Here is a 15,971-nt window from a genome sequence, read left to right on the forward strand (position 1 = left end):
CCACACGTGGGATCTGGCTATCACTTTCATCATTACGATGCCTGGGTGGGTACTGTGGAGGTCATTGATGAAGGTGTCTTTGCCCTTCTTGGGGACCACTATTCGATTGCCCCACAGAAGGCAGTCTGCCTGTATAGACATTTCATCTTTGCGCCGCTGGAACGGCTTTATCTCTTCTTGCATTTCCACAGGGACACTGGACCAGCTCCCATGAAGCACACAGCTTTTGACTAGGGATAATAAGGGGTCCTGGCTTGTCCAGGTTTTGATCTGCCGGGCAGTGACAGGTGATTTCTCACTCTTAAATGCTTCCATAACCCTGGCTAGATCTGCAGGCTGTGCCATTTCCACCCCCGTGGCAGCCTACTGAGAGCATTGGCGCAGTTTGCTGTGCCTGGACTGTGGCGGATGGCGTAATTGTATGCGGACGTGAGCGCCCATATCTGGATGCGGGCCGATGCGTTAGTATTTATCCCTCTAATCTCGGAGAACAGAGTGGCTTATGGTCAGCTTCCAATTCGAATTTTAGCCCAAGCAGGTATTGATGCATTTTCTTTACCCAATAAACACATGCTAATGCTTCTTTCTCAATCATGCTGTAGGCTCTCTCAGCCTTAGACAGACTCCTGGATGCATAAGCAACCGGTTGCAATTTCCCAAAATCATTAGCTTGTTGCAATACATAACCGACGCCATATGACAACGCATCACATGCTAGTACCAAATGCTTACAAGGATCATAGAACACAAGTCATTTGTTTGATCATAACAATTTCCTCGCTTTTACAAAGGCATTTTGTTGGCTTTTGCCCCAAACCCATTTGTCCGCTTTTCATAGTAAGCCATACAGTGGTTCTAACAGTGTGCTGAGACCCAGTAAGAAGTTACCAAAGTTGTCCGGGAGTCCCAGAAACGACCGCAGCTCCGTCACATTCTGTGGCCTCGGTGCGTTCTCGATTGCCTCGGTCTTCATGTTGGTGGGCCTGATGCCGTCTGCCGCAATCCTCCTTCCCAAGAACTCCACTTCAGGCGCCAGGAAAATGCACTTCGAGCGTTTTAACCTGAGCCCCACGTGGTTGAGTCGACTAAGAACCTCCTCCAGGTTCTGTAGATACTCGACTGTGTTCTGACCTGTGACCAAGATATCGTCCTGGAAGACCACGGTGGGCGGGACCGACTTCAGTAAGCTTTCCATGTTTCTCTGGAATAACGCTGCCACCGATCGGATTCCAAACGGGCATTTGTTATAAACAAAAAGATCTTTGTGCATGTTGATGCAGGTGAGAGCTTTCGATGATTCCTCCAGTTCCTGCGTCATGTAGGCTGAAGTCAGATCTAGCTTCGTGAACGTCTTTCGTCCCGCCAGCGTTGCAAAGAGGTCGTCAGCCTTTGGGAGTGGGTATTGGTCCTGCAGGGAGAAACGATTGATAGTTACTTTGTAATTGCCACAGATTCTGACGGTGCCGTCTCCCTTGAGGACTGGGACGATAGGACTGGCCCACTCATTGAACTCGATCGGGGAAATGATGCCCTCTCTTTGCAGTCGGTCTAGCTCGATCTCTACCCTTTCTCTCATCATGTACGGTACTGCTCTCGCCTTGTGATGGATGGGTCATGCCCCCGGAATTAGGTGGATCTGCACTTTTGCTCCTTTGAATTTTCTGATGCCTGGTACGAACAGCGAAGGAAATTTGTTTAAGAGCTGGGTGCATGAAGTGTCATCAGCAGGTGATAGCGCTCGGATGTCGTTCCAGTTCCAGCGTATCTTTCCCAGCCAGCTCCTGCCGAGCAACATGGGACCATCGCCTAGTACCACACAGAGTGGTAGCTTGTGCACCGCTCCATCGTAGGAGACCTTTACGGTAGCACTGCTGATTATAGGTACCAGTTCTTTCATGCGACTGGCATTAAGACTGGCCTTGAGGCACCACAACCTTTCGAAAGTCTTTTTGCCCATGATGGACTGGCTCACGCGCATCCAGCTCCATTGACACCGGGAGTCCATTTAGTTCAACATTCAGCATTATCGGGGGACAATTTGTGGTGAATGTGTGCACCCCATGTACCTCTACCTCCTCGATCTGAGGCTCTGGTTCGGCGTGATCCTTGGTGGATCTATTCTCCTCCGCAACATTGTGGTTAGCAGGTTTAACAGGCATTGCAGCTCACCTGCACACTCGTTGGAGGTGTCCCATTGTTCCACAGCCCTTGTAAACGTACTCTTTGAATTGGCATGAATGGAAACGATGATCACCCCTGCAGCACCAACAAGATGTTAATGGCCTTGCATTCATCACCCTTGATGGTGGACTCTGTGACATCTGCGGACGTGTAGCTGCAGGCATGTGTGACCTGCACTGTACGTTACGATTCAAAAACAACATCACTTTGTTCACAGTATTTATAGCAGCACTTGTGTGCTTAGAGATTTGCTTCGTATTGTCACTGGCGGCAATGAACACCTCGGCTATAGCTATGACCTTAATCAAGGTTGGGGTCTCTACAGTCAAAAGCTTGTGAAGTATGGTTTCGTGGCCAATGCCAAGTACGAAAAAGTCTCTGAGCTTGTGCTGCAAATGTCCTTCAAATTCGCAATGTCCTGCAAGGCGTCTTAACTCGGCAACATAACTCGCCACTTCCTGGCATTCAGATCTTTTGTAGGTGTAGAACCGGTACCTCACCATCAGAACACTTTCCTTCGGGTTCAAATGCTCTCGGACCAGTGTGCACAAATCATTGTATGATTTCTCCGTGGGTTTCACGAGAGTGAGCAGATTCTTCATGAGGCCATACGTTGGTGCCCCACAGACGGTGAGGAGCATCGCCCTTCGTTTGGCAGCGTTCTCTTCCCCATCTAGCTCGTTGGCCACGAAGTATTGGTCGAGTCGCTCCACAAAAGTTTTCCAATCATCTCCCTCCGAGAATTTCTCCAGGATGCCCACTGTTCTCTGCATCTTTCGGTTTGCTATCTGCAGCTCGTCACCAGTGGTGTGTATGGAGAAAGAGTCAGACTGAACACTGTGAGCTCAACGTAATGTGTGATCTTAGTCTTTTATTGCCGGTTTCCACAGTGCCTCTCCAACCTGTGAAGCCTCCTTAAGTACCTGTGCTTCCAAGGGATTATAGGATCCTTTGGGACTCCAGGGGTGAGCCCTCTGGTGGCTGTACATAGTAAATACAAGTTTACATATATAAAGGGATAAATACAAACGCATCGGCCTACATCCAGAGATGGGCGCTCACGTTGCCCGCATATAACTACGCCATCCACCACAGGCCAGGCACAGAAAACTGCGCCGATGCACCCTGTAGGCTGCCATGAGGGGGTTACCTTATGATGATAGATTGAGTAGACTGGGTCTTTACTGGTTGGAGTTCAGAAGGATGAGGGGTGATCTTATAGAAACATTTAAAATCATGAAAGGGATAGACAAGATAGAGGCAGAGAGGTTGTTTCCACTGGTAGGGGAGGCTAGAACTAGGGGGCACAGCCTCAAAATACGGGGAGCCAATTTAAAACCGAGTTGAGAAGGAATTTCTTCTTCCAGAGGGTTGTGAATCTGTGGAACTCTGCCCAAGGAAGCAGTTGAGGCTAGCTCATTGAATGTATTCAAGTCACAGATAGATAGATTTTTAACCAATAAGGGAATTAAGGGTTACGGGGAGCGGGCGGGTAAGTGGAGCTGAGTCCATGGCCAGATCAGCCATGATCTTATTGAATGGTGGAGCAGGCTCGAGGGGCTAGATGGCCTACTCCTGTTCCTAATTCTTATGTTCTTATGTTCTTATGTTCCTGCCACGGGGGTGGAAATGGCGCAGCCTGCAGATTTAGCCATGGTTATGGAAGCATTTGAAAGTGAGCAATCACCCATCACTCACCAGCAGATCAAAACCTGGATGAGCCAGGACCCCTTATTATCTCTAGTCAAAAGTTGTGTGCTTCACGCGAGCTGGTCCAGTGTCCCAGTGGAAATGCAGGAAGAGATAAAGCCGTTCCAGTGGCGCAAAGATGAAATGTCTACACAGGCAGTCTGCCTTCTGTGGGACAATTGTGTAGTGGTTCCCAGGAAGGGCAGAGACACCTTCATCAATGATCTCCACAGTACCCACCCTGGCTTCGTAATGATGAAAGCAATAGCCAGATCCTACGTGTGGTGGTCTGCTATCGATGCGGACTTAGAGTCCTGCATTCACAGATGTAATACATGCTCACAGTTAGGCAATGTGTCCCAGGGAGGCGCCTCTAAGTTTATGGTCTTGGCCCTCCAAACCGTGGTCTAGGGTACACGTCGACTATGCAGGCCCATTCTTGGGTAAAATGTTCCTTGTGGTTGTAGACGCGTACTCCAACATACACACCAGTGGCAACCGGCACCACGGTTGACCGTGAATTAGAACCCATCATCCACAGCAGCCCAGCGGGACCCAACACACCAGGCAGTCCAGCAAGGCCAGCTGCACAGCAGCCCAGCGAGGGCCCAACAAATGATTGAAGTGGATTAAATGTAAGATAATGCCGGCTAGCACGTCCGCTGCCACTACTGAAAGCTTGCGGGCCATGTTTACCACACACGGTCTACCCGATGTCCTGGTGAGTGGCAACGGGCCATGTTTTACCAGTGCCGAGTTCAAAGAATTCGTGACCCGTAACGCGATCAAACATGTCACATCTGCCCCGTTTAAACCAGCGCCCAATGGTCAGGCGGAGAAAGCAGTGCAAACCATCAAGCAAGGCTTGAAGAGGGTAACTGAAGGCTCACTGCAGACTCGCCTATCCCGAGTCCTGCTTAGTTACCACACGAGACCCCACTCACTCACTGGGATCCCACCTGCTGAACTGCTCATGGAAAGAGCACTTAAGACAAGGCTCTCGTTAGTTCACCTTGATCTACATGAACAGGTAGAGAGCAGGCGGCTTCAACAAAGTGCATACCATGATAGAGCAAATGTGTCATGTGAGATTGCAATCAATGATCCTGTATTTGTATTAAATTATGGACAATGTCCCAAGTGGCTTCCCGGCACTGTCGTGGCAAAAGAGGGGAGCAGAGTGTTTCGGGTCAAACTTTCAAATGGGCTCATTCACCGGAAACACTGAACCAAATCAAACTCAAATTCACAGCCTATCCTGAGCAACCCACCTTGGACCCTACCTTTTTTGATCCCCCCAACATATACAGCAGTGGCAACCGGCACCAATGTTGACCACGAAGTAGAACCCATCATCCACGGCAGCCCAGCAGGACCCAACACACCAGGCAGCCCAGCAAGGCCAGCTGCACACCAGCCCAACGAGGGCCCAACAAATGATTCAACAACACCAGCTTTCACACCGAGACGATCAACCAGGGCAAGAAGGGCCCCAGATCGACTCAAATTGTAAATTGTTACATTACTGACTTTTGGCGGGGGGGTGGGGGGAGTGTTGTTATATATGTAAACTTGTATTTGTACAGCCACCAGAGGGCTCATTCCCCGGAGTCCCAAGGGATCGCATGATCCCTTGGGAGCACAGGTATTTAAGGAGGCCTCACAGGTTGGAGAGGTACTCTGGAAACCTGCAATAAAAGACTAAGGTCACACTTTACTTTGAGCTCACAGTGTTCAGTCTGACTCTTTCTCCATACATAACAAGAAGAGACACCATTTCACTGGAAGAAGCAGCGAGTAAGCCAGTGAAATCGGTGAGCATTTCTGCACACACATCTTTTAAGATTCACAACCATGGTGTGAGGGGATATTGTGCGTTCTCCCAACCAAATCCTTAGGGGTTTACAGGGGAGGTATTAAAGACGTTGGGGTACTTCGCGTTAGGGGCCTGTTAGACTGGCCACTGCGTATTGTACTGCATTTGTTTGTTTTATATACCAGGGTGTGTGTGGTTTTACTGTGTGCAGGTGTGTGTTTAGCTTTAATAAAGCATTGCCGGTTGAGACTGAGGTATTTGTCCATGACTCATTCATCTGTTCAGTACAGTAATCACTCCCAAGTCTAGAACTAGTGTAACAAAGGAAACCACTTACACCCTATAGCACTGGTGATAACAGTTAATGCATCGGCAACTTTCGCCATACAGATCATGACAGCAGTGAGTGTACAATGCTCACTGGGCGCACAATGTGCAAACTTCAGCAACGCCCCCTCCTGCGTCGTGCCTACAGCGCCAGGGAGCGCTACTTTAAGGGATGCTCCATAGCTATCAAGGAACTTCCATTCCAAGGTCAGTTATGAGTGGCAGAGAGTGCAGGAGGTATCTGCTGCCAAATAGAGGCTGCTTAGTCCCCAGAGTGTTCCCAGCCATCAAATGACTTTGCATTTCGTCCCACAGCATATCTGTTCCAGGACTGGAACTGATGTCCTAGGGGTAACATTTGCTAATGCAGTTCGGAAGTGTTTAAACTAATATGGCAGGGGGATGGGAACCTATGCAGCGAGATAGGGCGAAGTAATATGGAGTCAGAAACAGATGGTAGAAAGGTAAAAAGCAATAGTGGAAGGCCGAATAAAGAAAGGCAAGAAACAAAAAGGGCCATACTACATCATAATTCTAAAAGGACAAAGGGTGTTAAAAAAACAAGCCTGAAGGCTTTGTGTCATAATGCAAGGAGTATCCGTAATAAGGTGGATGAATTAACTGTGCAAATAGATGTTAACGGATATGATGTGATTGGGATTACAGAGACGTGGCTCCAGGATGATCAGAGCTGGAAACTCAACATCCATGGGTATTCAACATTCAGGAAGGATAGAATAAAAGGAAAAGGAGGTGGGGTAGCATTGCTGGTTAAAGAGGAGATTAATGCAATAGTTAGGAAGGACATTAGCTTGGATGATGTGGAATCTATATGGGTAGAGCTGCAGAACACCAAAGGGCAAAAAACGTTAATGGGAGTTGTGTACAGACCTCCAAACAGTAGTAGTGATGTTGGGGAGGGCATCAAACAGGAAATTAGGGGTGCATGCAATAAAGGTGCAGCAGTTATCATGGGTGACTTTAATATGCATATAGATTGGGCTAACCAAACTGGAAGCAATACGGTGGAGGAGGATTTCCTGGAGTGCATAAGGGATGGTTTTCTAGACCAATATGTCGAGGAACCAACTAGAGGGGAGGCCATCTTAGACTGGGTGTTGTGTTTTGAGAGAGGATTAATTAGCAATCTCGTTGTGCGAGGCCCCTTGGGTAAGAGTGACCATAATATGGTGGAATTCTACATTAGGATGGAGAATGAAACAGTTAATTCAGAGACCATGGTCCATAACTTAAAGAAGGGTAACTTTGAAGGTATGAAGCGTGAATTGGCTAGGATAGATTGGCGAATGATACTTAAGAGGTTGACTGTGAATGGGCAATGGTAGAAATTTAGAGACTGCATGGATGAACTACAGCAATTGTACATCCCTGTCTGGCGTAAAAATAAAAAAGGGAATGTGGCTCAACTGTGGCTATCAACGGAAATCAGGGATAGTATTAAAGCCAAGGAAGTGGCATACAAATTGGCCAGAAATAGCAGTGAACCTGGGGACTGGAAGAAATTTAGAACTCAGCAGAGGAGGACAAAGGGTTTGATTAGGGCAGGGAAAATAGAGTACGAGAGGAAGCTTGCAGTGAACATTAAGACGGACTGCAAAAGTTTCTATAGATATGTAAAGAGAAAAAGGTTAGCAAAGACAAACGTAGGTCCCCTGCAGTCAGAATCAGGGGAAGTCATAACGGGGAACAAAGAAATGGCAGACCAACTGAACAAGTACTTTGGTTCGGTATTCACTAAGGAGGACACAAACAACCTTCCGGATATAAAAGGGGTCAGAGGGTCTAATAAGAAGGAGGAACTGAGGGAAATCCTTATTAGTCGGGAAATTGTGTTGGGGAAATTGATGTTATTGAAGGCCGATAAATCCCCAGGGTCTGATGGACTGCATCCCAGAGTACTTAAGGAGGTGGCCTTGGAAATAGCGGATGCATTGACAGTCATTTTCCAACATTCCATTGACTCTGGATCAGTTCCTATCGAGTGGAGGGTAGCCAATGTAACCCCACTTTTTAAAAAAGGAGGGAGAGAGAAAACAGGGAATTATAGACCGTTCAGCCTGACATCAGTAGTGGGTAAAATGATGGAATCAATTATAAAGGATGTCATTGCAGCGCATTTCAAAAGAGGTGACATGATTGGTCCAAGTCAGCGTGGATTTGTGAAAGGGAAATCATGCTTGACAAATCTTCTGGAATTTTTTGAGGATGTTTCCAGTAGAGTGGACAAGGGAGAACCAGTTGATGTGGTATATTTGGACTTTCAGAAGGCTTTCGACAAGGTCCCACACAAGAGATTAATGTGCAAAGTTAAAGCACATGGGATTGGGGGTAGTGTGCTAACATGGTTGTCAGATGGGAAGCAAAGAGTAGGAGTAAATGGGTACTTTTCAGAATGGTAGGCAGTGACTGGTGGGGTATCGCAAGGTTCTGTGCTGGGGCCCCAGCTGTTTACATTGTACATTAATGATTTAGATGAGGGGATTAAATGTAATATCTCCAAATTTGCGGATGACACTAAGTTGGGTGGCAGTGTGAGCTGCGAGGAGGATGCTATGAGGCTGCAGAGTGACTTGGATAGGTTAGGTGCGTGGGCAAATGCATGGCAGATGAAGTATAATGTGGATAAATGTGAGGTTATCCACTTTGGTGGTAAAAACCGAGAGACAGACTATTATCTGAATGGTGATAGATTAGGAAAAGGGGAGGTGCAACGAGACCTGGGTGTCATGGTACATCAGTCATTGAAGGTTGGCATGCAGGTACAGCAGGCGCTTAAGAAAGCAAATGGCATGTTGGCCTTCATAGTGAGGGGGTTTGAGTACAGGGGCAGGGAGGTGTTGCTACAGTTGTGCAGGGCCTTGGTGAGGCCACACCTGGAGTATTGTGTACAGTTTTGGTCTCCTAACTTGAGGAAGGACATTCTTGCTATTGAGGGAGTGCAGCGAAGGTTCACCAGACTAATTCCCGGGATGGCGGGACTGACATAGGAAGAAAAACTGGATCAACTAGGCTTATATTCACAGAAATTTAGAAGAATGAGAGGGGCTTTCATAGAAACATATAAAATTCTGATGGGATTGGACAGGTTAGATGCAGGAAGAATGTTCCTGATGTTGGGGAAGTCCAGAACCAGAGGTCATAGTCTAAGGATAAGGGGTAAGCCATTTAGGACCGAGATGAGGAGAAACTTCTTCACCCAGAGAGTGGTGAACCTGTGGAATTCTCTACCACAGAAAGTTGTTGAGGCCAATTCACTAAATATATTCAAGTAGTAGTTAGATGTAGTCCTTACTACTGGGGGGATCAAGGGGTATGGCAAGAAAGCAGGAATGGGGTACTGAAGTTGCATGTTCAGCCATGAACTCATTGAATGGCGGTGCAGGCTCGAAGGGCCGAATGGCCTATTCCTGCACCTATTTTCTATGTTTCTATATTATCGCCTGATTTAGCGCTCCCCTGCATTCTTTGAGCGCTAAGACTAAATTTAGCAGGCAGCGAGATTGATTAGCGGCTGACACTAAACTTCCAACTTCTCAAAAGTTAACGCCCCAAATGGGGTAATTCTGAACTTCTAGCCCTTAACGGTCGAAACTACTGGACGTTCTCGGAAGAATATTACACGTAACTTCATTTTCAATTCAATTTCAGACAATGTCCATTAAAATAGCCTGAAGGTACCGTACTGACAGTGGTTTAACAGATGCTTTTGTTTATGGAATGGCGGCCCTTAAGCAATGAAGTTGAAGCATTCTTCTTTAATCTTGTTAACTGATGACACATGCAATTGCTGTGCTGCTGAAGTTACCATTTATTGTACTGCAAGTAAATTGTTCAAGGACCCTAAGAATCATGGCTTGAAATGGAAGAAGCCAATGTTTAGAAGGGAATTATGTGCCTTATGTGTTGGAAATTACCTCGTGCACCAATAATCAGTATATATTTAAGGGAACATTTCTGGGTTTGAAGTTCACATTATCTGACCTTTTTGAGGCTGACAAAAATCTCCAAAGGTTGAAAGTTTGGAGGTAACTGCAATAGGCTGAAGTTTGTTGTAAGACATTGCTAGGACAGTAAGTGCAGCAATGCTATGCTCATTTTAGTATTAAAAGCCAACAGAGGATCTCCAAAAAGCATTTATTTTCTAGCGTTCCAAGGTGGCTCAATCACATCACTGACACCAAAGACACGGCACTTTCCTTTGAGAGGCCAAATATGGATAGAGCTCAGTGCCCCCTGTGATACCCTTTTAACTCGTGCAGTAAAGTACCTCATGTGCCACATAATCTGGAGGCAGTTTTGCCAGCATACTGCGAGCCAGTCTAAAGACCATGGCTTCTCGAGTTTCTCCTACTCCGCCAGCACTTTCCTTTGGCTGGATATTGGTGATAGTGTTGAGAATTTCGGCTGCAGTGTTTCTCTGGTACCTGAAGGAAAAGAAGACAATAAATAGAGAGGGTCTTTTAAGACACAGAAATCCACTTTTCTATTAGCCGCCTCTTTTGGGTTTTCTAGCTTGCTGCAGGTGACGTCAGACTGTCATGACCTTAAATCTCCTGTGTGCTCCTCAGATGATTAGGTCAGTGAGAAGCTAAATCATACAATGAAGTTTACAAGTTTGATCTCTAGTCTCTGCGGAGTTAGCCAATCTCAGGAAAGGCATGGCTGGGGAAGCTACAATTAGCCTTAGTGCCTGTGGATTGGGGAGCTGAAAACTGGCTTGGATTCCTACCTCTGATTGCTATCCAATGATTCTTTCTGGAAGTGCACATGAATGGATCTGGTAAGGATAGAATTGTGGTTATCTGTGATGCCCCTGAGGCCAAATAGCCTGCTGAGACATGAAAAGTCAGGCAGGATTCCAATGGAAAACTTGCAGCCAAGAAACTGTACATCAGCAAGAAGTCAAGAGAGGGGGAAGGGGCGGGAGAAAAAAGTCTCCAATTTTGTTTTAACCTTTTTACCTTAAACTATTTTCATAAGATGTAGTCACTATTTCCATTGCTCATGATTGCATTATGGGTGCCAGGCTCACCAGCCGACGATTAGCAAGAGGTTCATTCATCAACTCAGTATTATAGGAAAATTGTTCTGGATTCTTCCATCATAGTTTCTCTGTGTCTACTCTATCAAATATTTTTCATTTTAAACACCTTAATTCGACTAGCTCGCATCCTTCTAAGCCCAAGAGAATACAATCCAAGTTTACACAACTTGTCCTCCTAACTTAATCCTTTAAGCCCTGGTATCATTCTGGTGAATCTGCGCTATACCCACTCCAAGCCCAATATCTTTCCTCAGGTTCAAGTCCAGAACTGAATGCAGTTACTGTACATGGGATGTGACCACGGCTCTGTGCAACTGAAGAATCACTTCCTCATGTTTGTATTCCAATCCCCTTGAGATAAAGGCCCAGACTCCATTAGCTTTTGTGATTTTGTACCTGTGCACTAGGCTTTAGTGATCTGTGCACACGTTAACCTATATCCTTTTGCTTGCCCAAAGCTCTGAGGGGGCTAAATTGCTTCTTTTTATAGCCTTGTTAACAGGGCACAATAGCGTTTTCGCCCGGGGGAGGGGAGGCGCTACTGCCTCGTGAGAAATTGTTCTGGAGGTTTAGAGAGTGCTGTCCCAGCAGCGCCGTGGCTCACGGTTAGTGCCCCGGGCCGGCGTGCAACCAGCGATGACGTCATCGCCGTGCGCGCCGATCTCTTACCGCCGCGCGCCGATCTCTTACCGCCGCGTGCCGATCACTTACCGCCCCGCGCTGACCCCTTACAACTCCGCAGAGGAAATTGCCCCATGGTCTGCGAGGCTGGCACGGGTGGATGTCAACGCCAGCTTCGCGGGTTGTGAATTTGGCGGACATCTGCTGCTGGGACGCCCCTTAAAGGAGAAACCATTAGCGCCCCGGGCTGCCATCTTTATTTGTTGGCTTTTCTTTTAACTTGATACTGTGGTTTACATCATTTGTTGATCATGGTTGCTTCACTATACAAGGGGAGTTATTACCATATAAGGGTATATACCGGGCTTGTATTGCACCAGTTACTGCTTTGAATACTTCTCACTGGTTATTTGTAGGTTTACCCAAGCAGTTCAGCCTAGTTTACTGTGGTCAATCCATTTCTCATCTCTTTCAAGTTTGTTTACTTAAATTTGAAACCCTGGTTTGAGACTCTCCCTTTTTCCTGTCAAACCTAATATCAAATTCAAACATAGTATGGTCATATTTGCAAGCTGATTGGCTCTCCATTATCACTCGACCTATTGCTGATTGGTCCCCTTGGAGGATAAGTCACACCCTGAAGTTCCTCTGGAATGTGTAAATGGAACCACCCAGACTATGCACATTGTAACATGATCCATTTTGACATCAGAAGTCAGAGAGGACTCATCTCTCCCCCAGCCAAAGTCCCTTAACCCAGTGTAAGTGCATCCCTCCCCCAGCCAAAGTCCCTTACCTCAGTGTAAGTGCATGACCTTAACCCCACCATCTATTGTGTGTGGATTGTTAACAGGTTTATTGGGTATGAAGTGAATAGTGACAGTGTCGTGACTTCTGGATTTCATCCACTCCAACAATGTCCCTTGTGAAACACGCACCGAGCTTTCCGAGAAATCGGGTGTGGGTGTAAAGGGGGTTGGAAGAATGTGATCCGTCTAACCTGAGTTCCTGTTCTCTACTCCGATCCCCCCCACCCCGTGTCTCTCTCCCCCCTCCCCACCCAAGGCTCTCTCTTGCTCTCCTCCCCACCCAAGGTTCTACATAGAACCATAGAAACCTAGAAAATAGGTGCAGGAGTAGGCCATTCGGCCCTTCGAGCCTGCACCACCATTCAATAAGATCATGGCTGATCGTTCCCTCAGTACCCCTTTCCTGCTTTCTCTCCATACCCCTTGATCCCCTTAGCCGTAAGGGCCATATCTAACTCCCTCTTGAATATATCCAATTAACTGGCATCAGCAACTCTTTGCGGCAGGGAATTCCACAGGTTAACAACTCTCAGTGAAGAAGTTTCTCTTCATTTCAGTCCTAAATGGCCTACCCCTTATCCTAAGACTGTGTCCCCTGGTTCTGGACTTCCCCAACCTCGGGAACATTCTACCCGCATCTAACCTGTCCCGTCCCGTCAGAATCTTACATGTTCCAATGAGATCCCCTCTCATCCTTCTAAACTCCAGTGGATAAAGGTCCAGTTGTTCCAGTCTCTCCTCATATGTCAGTCCTGCCATCCCGGGAATCAGTCTGGTGAACCTTCGCTGCACTCCCTCAATAGCAAGAACATCCTTCCTCAGATTAGGAGACCAAAACTGAACACAATATTCCAGGTGAGGCCTCACCAAGGCCCTGTACAATTGCAGTAACACCTCCCTGCTCCTATACTCAAATCCCCTAGCTATGAAGGCCAACATACCATTTGCCCCACCCCCAAGGCTCTCTCTCTTCCACCCCCCCAAGACTCTCTATTTCTCCACCCCCCCTCCAGGCTCCCTCTCTCTCTCTCCCACCCCCCCCATCCCCAGGCTCTCGCTCCCCCTTCCACCCCAAGGCGCTCTCTCTCTCTCTTCTCCCACTCCCCGCCGGGGCCCGGTCGGAGGCTCGGGGCTCTGTCGGAGGCTTGGGGCTCGGCGGCTTGGGAATTAACGTGTTTTGGACGTCGGGTGGACGCATGCGCAGAAAATCGTTAGTACAAATTTCGCTCGGGGGGAGGGAAGAGTCCGGATGCGCATGCGCAGAAAGTAGTTAGTACAAATAGTTACTCAGTTAATATTAGCGATTCAGCTGGATCCTTGTTAAAAGGGCCTACCACTAGGTGCCCGAAGTGCCTGCCTGATTCAGCAATAGGTTTCTTTTAATATGGAAATCGGTAATTACATAAGTAGGACCCGATAGCCATTTTGGGTAGGAACTGGTCGAAGCCTGTGTTTCGATCAGTTCCAGGGGTGCTGGAAGGCCCATTAAAGGTAAATGCTGAATTATTGGGCCTGGAGGAGCAGGAGTGATAATCTAGGCTGCTGCCTCCCTGATACTCCCACTCTCCTTGATCGGGACACACCTCAGCTAGATTTTCAGGCTTCAGTCTGTTTGACATCGTACAGCTCACCCAACTGATTTAAATGAGGCCCGAGTCTCAAAATTACAGGGGCCTCTTCTCCGCCGGAATGGGCAGCCAACCAGAAGGTCAAATCTACCCGATTGTTCCAGAAACTGTCCTGGATACATTCTACAAATGAACTGCCTTTACGACTTGAGCTGTTGTGCTTCCCTCAGTTTATGTGAAAGTTAAACTCTCCAATTTAATCTTTGTTTTCTCTACATGCTTCCCTGATGTATATACACACCTTCCTCCCACCCCCCACCCGCCCCGCCCCCGCACTACATCAGGAAGCGTGTAGTCAACTCCCACCAGAGTCTTGAATCCTTCGCTGTTCCTTAACTCTACCCATAGGGGGAAATATTTGATAAAATCATAGAAACAGAGAAATTAGGTGCAGGAGTGTAGGCCATTCAGCCCTTCGAGCCTACACCACCATTCAATATGATCATAGCTGATCATGCAACTTCAGTACCCCATTCCTGCTTTCTCTCCATACCCCTTGATCCCTTTAGCCGTAAGGGCCATATCTAACTCCTTTTTGAATATATTTAGTGAATTGGCCTCAACAACTTTCTGTGGTAGAGAATTCCACAGGTTCACCACTCTCTGGGTGAAGAAGTTTCTCCTCATCTCGGTCCTAAATGGCTTACCCCTTATCCTTAGACTGTGTCCCCTGGTTCTGGACTTCCCCAACCTCGGGAACATTCTACCCGCATCTAACCTGTCCCGTCCCGTCAGAATCTTACATGTTCCAATGAGATCCCTTCTCATCCTTCTAAACTCCAGTGGATAAAGGTCCAGTTGTTCCAGTCTCTCCTCATATGTCAGTCCTGCCATCCCGGGAATCAGTCTGGTGAACCTTCGCTGCGCTCCCTCAATAGCAAGAATGTCCTTCCTCAGATTAGGAGACCAAAACTGTACACAATATTCAAGGTGTGACCTCACCAAAGCCCTGTACATCTGCAGCAAGACCTCCCTGCTCCTATACTCAAATCCTCTCGCTATGAAGGCCACCATGCCATTTGCCTTCTTCACCACCTGCTGTACCTGCATGCCAACTTTCAATGACTGATGTACCATGACACCCAGGTCTCGTTGCACCTCCCCTTTTCCTAATCTGCCACCATTCAGATAATATTCTGCCTTCGTGTTTTTGCCACTAAAGTAGATAACCTCACATTTATCTACATTATACTGCATCTGCCATGCATTTGCCCACTCACCTAACCTGTCCAAGTCGCCCTGTAGCCTCTTAGCATCTTCCTCGCAGCTCACACTGCCACCCAACTTAGTGTCATCCGCAAATTTGGAGATATTACATTCAATTCCTTCATCTAAATCATTAATGTACAGTGTAAACAGCTGGGGCCCCAGCACTGAATCTTGCGGTACCCCACTAGTTAATGCCTGCCATTCTGAAAGGGACTCGTTTATTCCTACTGTTTGCTTCCTGTCTGCCAACCAGTTCACTATCCACGTCAATACATTACCCCCAATACCATGTGCTTTAATTTTGCACACTAATCTCTTGTGTGGGACCTTGCCAAAAGCCTTTTGAAAGTCCAAATACATCACATCCACTGGTTCTCCCTTGTCCACTCTACTAGTTACAGCCTCAAAGAATTCTAGAAGATTTGTCAAGCATGATTTCCCTTTCATAAATCCATGGTGACTTGGACCGATCCTGTCACTACTTACACGTTGATCAATGTCACGATCTGCCTCATTTGAATTCTTCCGGTGTACACAGGCAGCGGCCATACTATTGCTCTTCCCATGAAGTGGCGAGCGCCTCTTTTTGCTTCAAACCAACCAAAACAGCTGGCGCTTAGCACAGG

The 15,971-nt window shown here is 47.2% G+C and overlaps 1 protein-coding gene across 1 annotated transcript in view; it reads right to left on the minus strand.

Moving 5' to 3' along the window:
• The window catches only part of LOC139266712 (dynein axonemal heavy chain 8-like), a 2,132,242-nt gene that overhangs the window by 33,564 nt on the left and 2,082,707 nt on the right, over nt 1-15,971 (minus strand). The window contains exon 95 of the mRNA XM_070884298.1: nt 10,302-10,458. Within this exon, the coding sequence (XP_070740399.1) occupies nt 10,302-10,458 (157 nt within the window). The remainder of the gene's footprint in view (nt 1-10,301; nt 10,459-15,971) is intronic.

The sequence above is a fragment of the Pristiophorus japonicus genome, chromosome 7, assembly GCF_044704955.1.
Source record: "Pristiophorus japonicus isolate sPriJap1 chromosome 7, sPriJap1.hap1, whole genome shotgun sequence".
Classification (NCBI taxonomy): domain Eukaryota; kingdom Metazoa; phylum Chordata; class Chondrichthyes; family Pristiophoridae; genus Pristiophorus; species Pristiophorus japonicus.